Source organism: Mytilus californianus, unplaced genomic scaffold, assembly GCF_021869535.1.
Source record: "Mytilus californianus isolate M0D057914Y unplaced genomic scaffold, xbMytCali1.0.p SCAF_25, whole genome shotgun sequence".
NCBI classification, from domain to species: domain Eukaryota; kingdom Metazoa; phylum Mollusca; class Bivalvia; order Mytilida; family Mytilidae; genus Mytilus; species Mytilus californianus.
The window spans coordinates 4,428,331-4,443,511 of NW_026262674.1; the positions used below are offsets into that span (position 1 = coordinate 4,428,331).

General features: G+C 32.5%; 1 protein-coding gene across 1 annotated transcript; it reads right to left on the reverse strand.

Annotated features, from left to right (window-relative positions):
- Positions 1–14,944, reverse strand: LOC127732481 (uncharacterized). Its single transcript, XM_052241520.1, has 9 exons — positions 14,894–14,944; positions 14,216–14,236; positions 9,792–9,812; positions 8,660–8,827; positions 6,676–6,742; positions 2,572–2,706; positions 2,043–2,108; positions 1,145–1,243; positions 1–579 (listed from the first exon to the last, which is right to left on the reverse strand). The coding sequence occupies exons 1-9, from the start codon at positions 14,942–14,944 to the stop codon at positions 500–502; spliced, it is 708 nt and encodes a 235-aa protein (XP_052097480.1). The 3' UTR covers positions 1–499.
- Positions 14,945–15,181: the final 237 nt, after the last annotated feature.

Here is a 15,181-nt window from a genome sequence, read left to right on the forward strand (position 1 = left end):
TAAAAGCAATAAATGTTTATTAACTATATAATAACAAAATAGCTTCAACAATATCATATGCATTTGGCGTGTCGTCGGCTGTTGATGTATAGAGGTATACTTAACCTTTCTAATATAACATTTTTTTTACTGAGCACTACCATAAAATGTTTCTAAATGTATTCGTACATAAAACTACTCAATACTTGTAAATGCATTTAACGGCATGTGAAGTTTGAAAAACACAATATTCATACCTTTGTCACGAAAAGACTATCTACAACTTTCATGATATTAAGTAACGAAACTGCAATAAGATAAATAATGTAAATAATCAAGTTTGTGTCCGCAACTCCCCATAAACCTTTGTACTTATATATACATACATAAATTGATTATATGTCACAGTATTTGATCAGGTTTTAAAGTTGCTACATAATATCTTTTACATTTCTATAATTGTTCTCATAGCTTTCAATTAACATCAAATTGCACAAAAAAGGGGGGAATGTTAATTCTATCAATCTCTATTACTCATTTTGCTGAGTGTTTCGATACGATTTGTCATCTCAGCTATTTTCAGCTCCTCAAATCGTTTTTCTACAAGTAAAGAAACATTGATAAATGTAGTCATATAAAATATATTTAAGATTATTATCTTTAATAACACTTTACACCCAATTCTTTCATATTTGTAGTCGCTAATCTTAGTGAATATCTTCCGTATGAATCTTGCTTTATACTAGACCAACATGCTGAGCCATTTTGTAAAGTTTGAGTTCGCAATGTGACAGTACGCAGGAAGACCTGTCCCTCAGGCAAGCACGCTGCTAGCAGAAAATCAAAGCAGTTGTAACTGGATTACAGGCTCCTGATTAAAGCTATTAACATTAAACAAAAGCAATTATGACTGGTGAAAACCACCACCAATCACCTAAACAATTGACTAAACATTCTTTGATGAGGACACTCTCTTAAAGTGTTGCGGGGACAAGTATATCTGTATGATGGCACATACATACATACATACATACATACATACATACATACATTATTTAACTTATTCTTACATTTTGGCGGGGTTCAGCATATTTGTGAGCGATCAACCATAACATAAACACAAAATCTTATACATACATTACCTAATGTAACTCATTCTTCTTACCCTTTTCTTGCAAATCTGTAAGTATTTCCTCTACAGTGAACCCAGTTTTTAAAGCAAAATCCATATCTTGAAGCAATCTGTCCTCAATTTGGGCTAAAACTAAAGCATAAGATTTCTTCATCATTATAAGAAAACTAAAATTGAGAATGGAAACAAGGAATGTTTCAAAGAGACAACAACCCGACCAAAGAGCAGAAAACAATTTATATATCAAGTCACATTTATCTCTCAATAAAAACGTATATTTTTCCTGGTACATTTATATTAAATTAGAAGTTTTTGCGATCTTCGGTCCAATAGGGGTGACCTAGTTCAAATACGTATACACTATAGAACCAACCCTTAGATTTCTTTTTGTCGGGTTGCTGTCTAACTGACTTATACCAAATATCACATAGTAAGAAGATACGAAAAAATGCTCTAAAGTACACAAAAGTCTCTTTCCAATGCACCATTTTGAGTTTTTTGTAAACGTTGAATTAAGCATTATATTTGAAAGATACTATCCTTTTGAATTTAAAAACAAGCAGTCTTAAGCAATAAGCTATTATAGTCTGTTAACCGAGCACTGTTGAACAAAATAATGTCAATGGTAATAAAAGACAAATTATGGTTTACATGTACAAGGCTTGTGGTTTATAAATTGTTTTACATTTTTGTCATGTCAGGACTGTGTCATGATTTTTTTCTCTCGTTTGAATGACTTTAAATTTTGTTATGTCGGGGTCGTTCATAGATGACTATACGGTATAGCTTTTGTTCATTGTAGAAAGCCGTACGGTGACTTATATTTGCTTTCATCAACGTAATTTTGACGCTGGTGGACATTTATTTTTTCATTGGCAATCATACCGCATATCCCTATCATATATTACAAGTCGATGCGAGAAATAAATACCTTCTTGTCTATACTGTGAAAATTGTCCTTCCTTTGGCTGCACTTCTTTGTTTTTGGATAAATTTTCTAAAACATGTAAATATACTGTTTATATCAGACTTAAAACAAACACTAGAGAATACAAACAAAACAGAGAAAGAACTTAATTGAGTACAATCATACTTATAGCAATTGATCTTCAAAACGAGTAAAAAGGTGCCTTAACATAAACAATCAAAATTACTATACCTGGTGCAAACATTACTTATTTTACACGGTTGAGTTCTTCTTTAAATTCCCATCGTTTTATTTGACTGAACAAGGGATTTCCTCGCTGTGTTGAAGACCCATTGGTGGCCTTGGGCTATTTTCTGCTATTTGGTCGGGATTTTGTCTCTTTGACCAAGGATTTGTATAGTGACTATACAAATCCTTGCTTTGACACATATATTCAATTCTATCCAACATCCAAAATTTGCCACAAGTTAGAATGTCTAAGAAAGAGACGTTTAACCACACTGAAAGATCCTAGATTTAAACAATAACATACCTTTATCATCACGTTGTTGTAAATTCTGTTTCGTTTCGGTGTCTTTGGACAGTTTGCTTGCTAAGGACTTTAGGACTGCGACATCATCGGCTCCTTTCTCGATAATAGGTTTATCATAAAATGTCTGCTTGTTTTCTAAATAATGTCAATGAACAAAACATCAGCAAAAATACTTGATAGTTCCAGTAACTCTAAATCGATTCAATAGCTTCTGTTGTCAAATGTAATATATAAACATGGGACACTTTTAATTTGCAAAACACTCATTTGCAAATCCGCCGCCGCCTCTCCTCAGAGTTACAGTGTCGTGTATATAACCAAAATGTGCGGAATTACATGGGATTCAATAATTTCATTGCTTTTCTGCTGTTTTTTTATATATATTTTGTAATTTGATTTAGAAAAACATGGGATTTTCAATATCCCATGGGATATGGCAAATCCCATGGGATTGACCATTATCCCATGGGATTTTGGTTAAATCCCAAAGGATTTTTTTGGGTCCCATGGGATAATTGTAGTCCACTTCTATAAAAGTTATTGCCCTTGAATAATGATTATTATGAAAATAAGATGTGGTATGATAAATGAGAAAACTATCCACCAGAGTTCAATTAAGTGGATGTAAGCAATGCAATTACTTATTAGAGGCCAATGATGACCTGTAGATAATGGGAAAACCCATACCCTATACATGATATAGTCATCTATAAAAGACACCACAAACAAAATTTGGAACAAAACATCAATTCAAACCAGACTAATTTATAAAAAAAAATATGACGGACGTGAACCAACATCAACCAATGAACTATGTACAGGCTCCTGATTTTGGACAGGCAAAATTAAGGCAGGGTTGACATAAAATTAAGAAGCGGTATGATTGCCAATAAGACTTTTCTCCAATAGAGATCAAATGACATTAAATTTAACAAAAATAGTACTGTACAGCCTTCTACAATGAGCAAACTCTATACCGCATAGTAATCTATAAAAGGCCATGAAATAACAAAATTAATGTAAAACAATTCAAAAAGGGCATGGCGTCTATCCATGCTAAACATGCTTGGGGGAAACACCACAAAGGCGAAAGCTAAGTGCCTGATTTTTGCACAAAATATTAAACAACAACAAATATGATATAAAGCAATAATTGACAACCACTGAATAACAGTCCCCTGACTTGGGACAGACACTTACAAACTGTGGCATGGTTTAACATGTTTGCTGGCGCCAAATCCTCCTCTAATTAAGGACAGTGATGTTAGTGTCAGTTCAATATAAAAACTATAAAATCAGTTAAAAGGGCTTTTTTTCTGCTCTTGGGTCAGGTTATTTTGAAACATTCCCGTTTTTATTCTCAATTTTATTAACTCATTAGAATGCAACAAAGCAGAAAAACAGCTACCAAAAACACAGATCGGATGTGGCTGGAAATTTATTCTTTCCCTTTAACAAAAAAAAAAGACTCAACATACAGATCTATTAGTACTCACAGTTACTGACAGCTAATTCAAAGCAAATATCAACTAATAAAATAAACATTTTGTGAGCACCCAACCCACACCTAACCTGGGACAGTGGTTTTTATAACAGCACAACATTTGAACAAACTGTAAACATTTGTTGCAATTGGCTTAACTCAAAAGACTGCAACAAGGCACAAAAACAACTAATATGAAAACCATAGAAACAGAGCACTGAAATAAGAGTACTTACAATGTTAAATATTCAAATGAAAGTTTATCAAAATGTACATAAGCATGATGAAATAGCCATTTTATTGCTGTATTTCACTTCATTTATAATTTTTGAGTTTTGTGTATTTGTAGGTCAGACATCTTGGTTTTAATGATCATCATTCAACAGGTCAATACAGAACAGAAAATTAAAAGTTGATATTTTTCTACATAGTGTGACTTTTTTATTAATTTGATATGGAATGTGTTTTTTTTCCTACATAAGAAAGAGGAAATTTCAACATAATGACTATAAACAAAAAGGAGTCATATCATCATGATCATAGATACACAAGAACTTAATCATATAAATTTATGCAACAACGTAATTATCAATTGAAAGAAGGGAGGAATGAAAAAATATATTAGTATTTTGTTGTCCAAATGAACTTGCTTTTTCCACTCATTTAAATCGCTCCATCCAATAAAGATGTACAGAGGAAGATCTTTGAAGAACAGATTGCAAAAATGTATTGTCTAAGAAGTGTAGGAATATTCTAGTGGATGAAATAATTTATTTACTTCACTCTTATATAGTGGACTGAATAATTGTGCATAGCAAGCTGAAACAAGAAAACTAAAACTTAACAAGAAAAGTGTTTATTTTATAATTTTGCAAATATAAACGTAATATTATGAACACCACAAAGGTATAAGATTCAAATCGTTTGCATATTCATGTATTGCAATGGAACTATAACAAAGAAAACTTTACCTCATGAAAAGAGTAAACTATTAACTGTGCTTTGTCAATTTATTCAGTCAGAATATGAAATATTTTTTTTAGTTCTATTTTTCATAATAAAAGAAACAAGACAAAGATTTCAAATCTATATTTTTTTCTTTTATTAAGACATGTCATAATTTTATTTCAGTTAAAGAATTTTCTTTTTTTACTTTAAATATTATTATACTTTCCAAAATAATAATAATATTTATTGTCATATAAACAAATTAAAAACATGTTTGTGACAAAATGAAAAAAACCAAAATGCATTCATATATATATTATAAACTTTTTACTCCCAAACAGAATTCATTGTAACATACACATTACTGTATACTGTATTTATTATTTAAATCCCATAGAATTTTATTCTGTCCCATGGGATATTAAAAATCCCATGGGATAATAATAGTCCCATGGGATTTTTTTTTGTCCCATGGGACAACAAATATCCCATGGGACTACAATTATCCCATGGGACCCAAAAAAATCCTATGGGATTTAACCAAAATCCCATGGGATAATGGTCAATCCCATGGGATTTGCCGTATCCCATGGGATATTAAAAATCCCAGGTTTTTCTGAATCAAATTACAAAATATATATAATAATAACAGCAGAAAAGCAATGAAATTATTGAATCCCATGTAATTCCGCACATTTTGGTTATGTACACGACACTGTAGCTCTAAGGAAAGGCGGCGGCGGATTTGCAAATGAGTGTTTTGCAAATTAAAAGTGTCCAGTGTTCATAGTTTAATTGCAATTATATGTTATTTATAATTCTATATGAGATTTCTACTTATGATTTACAAGTGCAGCTCGATGGGTTTCACTGGTTAGTCGGGAATGTTGACTCTACGGAAAACCTCGATTTTATTTAGGTTCGTGTTTTTTTTAGGTTTTTTTTGTTGTTTCCCCGTCTTCATTTGGCAATGATGTTGTCTTTTTTTTAATTAAGAATGCTTATTGCTTTTTTTGGCATCTTTTATTTTTTTTCATCACCAGTTTAGAAAAGAGTGCCCTCTTTTAATCTTCTACTTTTTTGTACAAAAAAGATAACAAATCCGTTGTTTAAAGGTTCGGAATGAAATTAATTTGTAAAGTTAACTAATTTTACTTAGGCCTTTTAGAGCCCGGTCACTTATTACGCATACCCAACGATTTGTACATAAACATATAAATGATTGGCACAGCATACATTGCATAGTACTATTTGAGAAAAATTGTTAAGAGAATCTTACTTCCTTTTATCCATGTTAGATTGATCAACAGTTTATATCTTTCCAAAAAATACTTATTATATTTTTAACAATAACATCATTCCTAACTAAGAAAACATCATAAATGGTCTTTTTTGCCATTTTTGTTCGTATTTTCACTTTAAAGACGGATATGACCCTACACAACTTCAGTGGAATTCCCAAATTAAGTCAGAAGTGTAAAGGAACCAAACAATTAATATTGTTGCCAAAGAAATATCTGGTTTAAAATACAACATAGGCATTCATTTAGTAAAACAAACGATGCTTTAGGTAAAATATCCGTAACCTCAAAACAGTTGTATTGTTATTGTAGTTGTTGAAACCAATGCCCAATATGAATGCATGTACTAGGAAATGATTAAAATAGACCTACCAAGCTCTTCTCGTATCTTGGAATTCAATTTCTGCTGACGTTGACGGTTTAAAGTATTTTTTAATGCCTAAAAAGGAACGATAATATTATTTACTACTTTAATGTAGCCAGGAGAACAAATTAGAAACGGTACAGCAAAACTGAAAATCATATATAAGTACCAACCCGGCTTTACCAATCAGGCTATCTGGACCATGAATTAGGCCACACTTAAAAATATTTTGGTTTGCCCAAACCCTATCCAAAGGTAGAGACAGTGGGTAGGTAGGTAGGCATTTTCTTTTTTTTCGGCAAAAAGAAATTGAAGTGTCAGATGTTTTATAGTCTTCATGCCTATCTGATTAAAAAAAACTTTTTCACATCAGGACAATAAAAGATTTTGAGTAGGCTGATATCTTCTGGGTAGGTAGGGTTAGCGCAAACAAAGATATTCTTTTTTATGGCCTTACTTGTTGTTTTTCTTTGTATGTTTTTGTTGGATATTTATACGGTGTCTTATGTTGGTGATTGCTGTGTTAAAAATGTTTAAGGTGGTACCTAACACTACAGGGAGATAACTCAAGTAAAAGGGAGTAAAATCAGCTAAACTTTTTTATTACGTTGTACTGTTAAGGGAATATTAAGCTTCTCAATGATTTAAAGTTAGTGTTTGTCAAACTGCTATATAACCAGTCTAATTTTTCTGATAAATTGGTTGGTTCAAATTTTTTGAAATTTTTATATTTTTGTCATAGGGTCAAAGTAAATACTTTGTCAAAATTTTATGAAAATTAAACGAGCCAAATTAATTTTAGTGAAGGTGTTGGGTACCACCTTAATATCGTTTGGCAATTCTTTTTATCCCATTTTACACACTTAAAATGAATGCAACAGAGTCTTTCGGTTTGGGTGTACCTAATTATTGTATTGAGGAATTCCAAAACCCTTTTTGTATCATTATTGTGTGGTAATGGGTTGAAGTTAAATTACTTTGTGAATCATTTCATGAAAATATTTATTAGAAAAATAACCAAACAGATAACTACAACCTCCTACTTTTAGATTAGCATCAAAATATCCCCATAACGCCTGTTTTTACCATTAAGACCGCTACTTCATCCGGTGATTTCAAAAAAAATATTTTGACTGTCTGTGTGTTTTTTTTCTTTATAAAGTCTTTATGTGAGAATATTTCTTATATTATTTGCATATCTTCAAATACCTGACTGTGATTGGCCAGTTAGAATTTGTTTCTTTGGTTTACACTTCGATAGACAATGTTCGTAACTTATGTAAAAACTTTTCAGTGGTTTTCGTTTGTTGATGTGGTTCATAAGTGTTTCTCGTTTCTCTTTCAGTTTGATATGTTATAGTGTGTCTTTCTATGTTGTGATGTTACACTATTGTTTCAGAAAAAGGGTGAAGGTTTGGTACCATTAAAACGTTTAAACCCGCTGCAATTGTTTACACCTGTCTTAAGTCAGGAATCTGATGTTCAGTAGTTGTCGTTTGTTGATGTGGTTCATAAGTGTTTCTCGTTTCTCGTTTTTTATATAGATCAGACCGTTGGTTATCCTGTTTGAATTGTTTTACACTAGTCATTTTGGGTTCCTGCTGTTCGGTGTGAGCCAAGGCTCTGTGTTGAAGGCCGTACTTTGACCTATAATTGTTTACTTTTTACACAGCGTGACTTGGATGGATAGTTGTCTCATTGGCACTCATACCACATCTTCTTATTTCTAGTTGTCGATTTCAATGATATTTTCATGCACTCTACACATGAATTATGATTGGGATCCTGGGGAACCAGAAAGTTGAAATTGAAAGAAAAATTAAAATGTTTGGGTTCAGAACTTTAAGGATTGAATACATTTTTTTATGAATGAACTCTGAACTTTTATTAAGTTTGTGAGCTAATTGGCCCAATTTACACATCAATGACCTCTTTAAAAAATTTTCTATTCTAAAGGTCGCCATCTTGGCTTCATCTTTCACCAGTTCTTACCTTTAAGACGGCCACTTCATCTGGTGTTAGACTTTCATCAGACTTCTCATTGTCAGTAGTTTTGGATGTGACCATTCGAGATTCCTTGGCCTTGTTGATTGCTTCTGGTTTTACTGTAGGTGGCAGCGTTGTTATAGTTTGTTCTTCACCTTTCTCTATTTGTTGAAGCTGAATAAAAAAAACATGAAATAAGTGAAAATTTATTTCGTATTATTGTTCGAATAGCCTTAACAAAACCCCCATTAAGAAGCAAGTATATGAAAATAAGGAGATCTAGATGTGGTATGATTGTCAACGAGACAACTGTCCACCAGAGTCCAAAGGACGACGATGTCAGCAATATTGGGCACAGTACGGCTTTCAACAATCACAAAAATCCATAGAGTATATACTATAAGCTATAAAAAGAATTGACATTGCAAAACCTGAAACAATTCAAAAGAGAAAACAAGCTCCCTGACTAATATTTGAAACCTATCAGTCGCTCTTAATTGAGCTCTTTTCAGACAATGCATCCATATGACTATATCTCAAACTGAAAAGTTCGTTCAAAAAATCGTTTTTGGTTTCATGTTTATTTAATTCTGTTTTTGACATGAAATTTTAGAACACCAAAACAAAATACATTTTTTTTCTTGAACGCTCCCTTAACATTGATAAAAATCTAAAAAAAGACTTAAACTATGTAAATGTCAGTTTTAATTTTGTGCCTAAATCATACAAATTTTCAATGACATTGAGGTCCGTATATTTCCCCTGAATTTGTTGCTAAAATTGAAATACCTGTATTTGAGTATTATAATGTACAACAGTATGTTCAGTTGACGCAGAAAAGCATCACATAGGTATATTTTGAATTATACAGCTGATGGAGTGATTTAGGACGAAAGATACTTTTGTAAGCCGTTGATAAGCAACTGCATCAGCTCGAATCGTTTTGAGGAACTATATTTTACAAAGTGCAAAAATGAAGTTGTAACATTGTGGTGCCGAATTCAAGACACAGAAAAAAATAATTATGCTGTTCTTTTGTCTACTGTAAACATCTGACCTCTTGATGTTTTGTTTGTTGTTCGTGTTAACGTATACCCAACATCTGAAGTATTTCACATATTGTGTACAAAATACTTACCAAACCTTGAAGATTTGCTAGCTGCAATATAAATAAATCAAATTAAATAAATATAAAAATAAGATGTGGTATGTTTCCCAATGAGACAACTCTCCACAAGAGACCAAATGACACAGAAATTAACAACTATAGGTCACCGTACGGCCTTCAACAATGAACAAAGCCCATACCGCACAGTCAGCTATAAAAGGCCCCGAAATGACAAATGTAAAACAATTTAAACGAGAAAACTAACGGCCTAATTAATGTACAAAATAATGAACGAAAAACAAATATGATGTACAGCAACAAACGACAACAACTGAATTATAGGCTCCTGACTTGGGACAGTCACATACAGAATGTGGCGGGGTTAAACTAGCTTGAAGGCGCCAACCCTCCCCCTAACCTGGGACAGTGGTGTAACAGTACAACATTAGAAAAGTTCTTTTTGTCTATGTACTACTGAAAATTCCTGGATATATAGTCAAACTTTTTACAATAGGATAACGTTACTCTGTGTCCGTCATTCAGAAACTAAATGTAGAGTAGCGGACACAATGCTACGCCATCTGCTTACTTCTTATTTGAAGATCTTTTACAAATCAAAAAGACCGCAATAGATCTTCAAAATATCTCTTTGACACATTTCCCATTTCCATTCTCAATTTTATTGAAACAACGTTGTATATCGATTTAAAACTTGACATATTGTGTAGACACTTGTCTACTGTTAAAAATCTCATATTGACCCCTAGATGACATTTCATTTATGTGTTATAGTAGTTTTTATTCATCATGTTAATATGAATATATACAAGAAACTGATTAACAAATTACATATTCATTTATTTACGTGGATAATTCTCGCGGATTCAGGAAACTTGTATTTTCGATAATGTTTGATTTCGTGGTTTTGCAAAAGTTTGCTTCATACAACTTACACGGAGGTTACACTAATTCAAGAATTTTTAAGTGTTGAGTTTGTGAGAAATCACGCCTAAGTGATTTATAACACAATCTATGGTGTTAAACACCCAAACACATCGATTTTCTGGAAAGCTGTTCTAAATATTGTGTAACTTTTAGTGCAACATTGCAAGTTTGTTAACAGTGTATACATCTTACACGGAGGTTACACTAATTCCAGTGACGAGTTGCACAAAACCAACACTTATAAGTGTTAACTTTGTGTGAAATCACACCTTAGAGATTCATAATACGATTTATGGTGTTACACACGCACACACGCTAATTTTCTAGTATAGTTGTTCTAAATTTGATATAACTTTAGGTGTAACATTTCATCCTTTTTTTTGTGTACAAGCTCGAACTTGTAATTCGTTGAACTTTTAATTCGTGGTTTACCTGAACCCACAAAATCCACGAAAATTGGTACCCCTTGAACAATAATGAAATCACAGTTTGTACATTTACTTTCAAAATGTTCTACTCTCGCATTCAACTTAAATATGACCGACAAACATATACAGTCACAAACTTAGATATATAACTAGACAGAGTGTTTGTATTATCTTAAGAATGTTAACCCTTTATCAGAGGTCAAATAAAAACAAATATTTACCTTTATTTACCTTAGTCGTAAAAGAAACCACTAGTTTAGATAGTAGAGTGTTATATTTAAAACTCCCTCGCAAGTTGTTGTCTGCGATGTGTGGGTACAGAATTTATTGTTTTTTTTTATCGTCAACAAATGAATATTGTTTATTGTAGGAGTGAAAATAAATGTATGGGGGTGATGGGTGGCTTTTAGCATGTTTCGCATCCATTTTTTTTTATATTGTGACAGATGTTTTACTGTATTTTCTGAAGAGTTTTATATGGCACAATATAGAATGAAAAATATGGTGACTTTGATCAGTTTCACAAAATCTTACGACTATATTAAAGTTGATCGTACGTTATGAACAATTCAGTATACTTATGATCAACTTTAGTCGTAAGATTTTCTGAAACTGATCAGTGTTTATTTGGGAATTGAATGCTGCTTTTTGTAATTTTATTGAGTTGTAAAAGCGTTAACTTTACATGAGCACACTTTACAGCCCTATAAAATACATGAAGAGGCATTCATCTTTTAAAATTACATTTTTATGCTTCAACCTTTAACTAACTAGTTTTATCCAGCAATCACCCATCTATTGTATGAATAACATGTACATTGCTATTTTTTTGCTTTATTTGTACTTGTACAAATATAAAGTCTCCTGTTACTCAGCTTCCATGTTGAACAAACGGTAATGTGAATATTTCTTTTTGTGTCCGCGTTTACACTAACGTCGATTTCTTTAAAAAATCAGAAACAACTAATTGGATTTAAACAACTAAATCTTAAAATGCCGGTTGTAAACTGCGGGATAAAAACAATATATGAAATAAGTTGTGGTATAATTGCCAATGGGACAACTCTCCACCAGAGACCAAATTACATAGAAGTTAACAACTATAGGTCACCGTACGGCCTTCAACAATGTACAAAAACCATACCGCATAGTCAGCTATAAAAGGCCACGAAATGACAAATGTAAAACAATCCAAACGAGAAAACTAACGGCCTGAATTATTTAAAAACAATACACGAATTACAAATATGATATACAGCAACATCAGACAACCACTGAATTACAGGCTCCCGACTTGGGACAGGCACATACCGAATGTGGTGGGGTTAAACATGTTAACGGGCGCTCAACCCTCCCCCTAACCTGGGACAGAGGTGTAACAGTACAACATATGAACAAACTATAAAAATCAGTTAAAATGGGCTCGACTCGTCAGATCGACGGAAAAACAAGTAACAAAAACACAGACGGGACGTGGCAGGGTATTTATACATCCCAACAACAAAAAACCCACTAAGTACAGATCTTAGAGTACTCGCAGTTACTGACAGCTAGTTCAAAGCCAATAACAACTAATAAAAAACCATGTATCTAAGACTAAAGTATCAATCAACACACATCCAAAATCCAATGGATTTAGTGTAAAGACGTCATTAACAGTCGGAGAAACATTGAAACATTGAAATATAAAACTTATTTATAATTCGCTACAAAACAGGAGAAAATAACGACGAATTTCACTTTTTGTCCTGTTTCTAAAGCTCATTAAAAAATATTTTTTTCCCGACAATATTCATACATGGCATGTCAGTAACTGCTAGTAGTAGTCCTTTGTTCATTTATATATCATTGTCATTTTCCTTAGTTTCATTTGTTACCTATTCTGACATCGGACTCGGACTTCTTTTAAACTGAATTTTTACTGTGCGTACTGGTATGTGTTTCTTTATTCTACATTGGCTAGAGGTATAGGGGAGGGTTGAGATCTCACAAAACATGTTTAACCCCGTCGCATTTGTGCGCCTGTCCCAAGTCAGGAGCCTCTGGCCTTTGTTAGTCTTGTATGATTTTTAATTTTAGTTCATTCATATGTTTTTGGAGTTTAGTATGACGTCCATTATCACTGAACTAGTACATATTTTTGTTTAGGGGCCAGTTGAAAAACGCCTCCGGGTGCGGGATTTTCTCGCTGTGTTGAAGACCCATTGGTGGCCTTCGGCTGTATTCTGTTCTTTGGTCGGGTTGTTGTCTCTTTAACACATTCCCTATTTCCATTCTCAATTTTATTAACTCATCAGATCAATCAGAAAAGCAAGTAACAAAAAACACAGGCCGGACATGGCAGGGTATTTATACATCCCAACAAAAAGAAAAACACTAAGTACAGATCTTAGAGTACTCGCAGTTACTGACAACTAGTTCAAAGCCAATAAAAACTAATAAAAAAATCATGTATCTAAGACTAGAGTATCAATCAACACACATCCAACATCCAATGGATTTAGTGTAAAGACGTCATTAACAGTCAGAGAAACATTGACCTTGAAATATAAAATGTATTTGTACTCGCTACGAAACAGGAGAAAAGCTCGGCGAACTTCACTTTTCGTCCTGTTTCTAAAGCTTATACAAATATTTTTTTTATTTTCCGACAATGCACATACATTTATATTGTATATATATATATTACTTTTTTCGTGTGTTTTCCTATGCATTATTGTGACGTTGTCATGGGAAGCACGTGCTATCGTGAATGTTACACTTTATTGGGAAATACAATCTGATTTTGGAATGCCTCTTGATTGGGTGACGACAATCGAGAGTAGTATAATATCCTTGGATGTTTCACCGTATACCTATCAAGATCAAGATCAAGAAAGACATTTTAATGAAACATACAGTAGTGTAATTATTCCACACTGACCTCTCACTGTATGTCATAGCTAGTGTACAATGTGTATAGTGTATGAGAACACTACGAGAACACTGTTCATAGCTAGAGTAAAATGTGTATATTTATTTTTTTCTAGTGTTTGAGTACACTGACACATTTTATATTGATTTATAAAGCAATAATCTTACCTTGTTTTTCAAAATGGCAATCTGAAATATATATAAAAACATGAAAAATATGCTTTACAAAATTTCTGGACTTTTAACATTATCTTACAAGTTACATAAGAATAATGTTGTGCATGAATAACATCAATTCATTTTAATTTTTATCTAAAAACCGATTAAAATAGTCAATACTAATAGTGTTAACAAGGCAGAAGATACAAAAGGGCAATTCTAAATTCATCAGTCGATGACAAACTGACATAGCCATTCGGGGTACACTTTTTACTAGACTGGTTCCCTGTCCTTTATCTGTTTGGCTCTGACAGATATAAGACAACAAAGGTATCTGAGATACCCGTATGTTGCAAGGGAGAGGACCAGCCTAACTTTTTACAAGATGGACTGTTGAGTATTCTTATTGATAAAAGTTAGTGTATACGTTGCAGAACTATAAGTGACAAGCTATATTTCAAGATTAAAATAAAGAAAACAAACGTATTTAAAATGTGAATATAGTATACAAAGTCAGTTTAGTTCTAGTCATCTCTGTGAATAAAGTTCCATGTTATATTATTTCTTTTGACTTTTGACTATGATTTAACATGATATTTTCTTTTAATAAACAACTTCCTGTTTATTATTTTCCCAGGTCCTTGTGTAATTGTTCGATGAAACGTTTTGTATAATCTTATTTCTTACCTGACTACTGGATCTTTTTGATCTGGTACCCACTAAAAGATAAATACACATTATTAGTGAAATAAAGTTTAAATATTTAATATAAATAAAATAGAAGATCACAAAAGATAAACTTTGCCAAATAATCTTTGTCGTCTAAATTGATTGTTGTTTGGTATATGTCAAGTGGAAAATATTTCATGCATATTCAGTGCGAGGTGGCTGCATTGTATTGTGTAAGTAAAAGAATCGCAACAAAAAAGATAGCTGTATATGACACGTAACTTTAGGGAACAGGTTACTAATTGT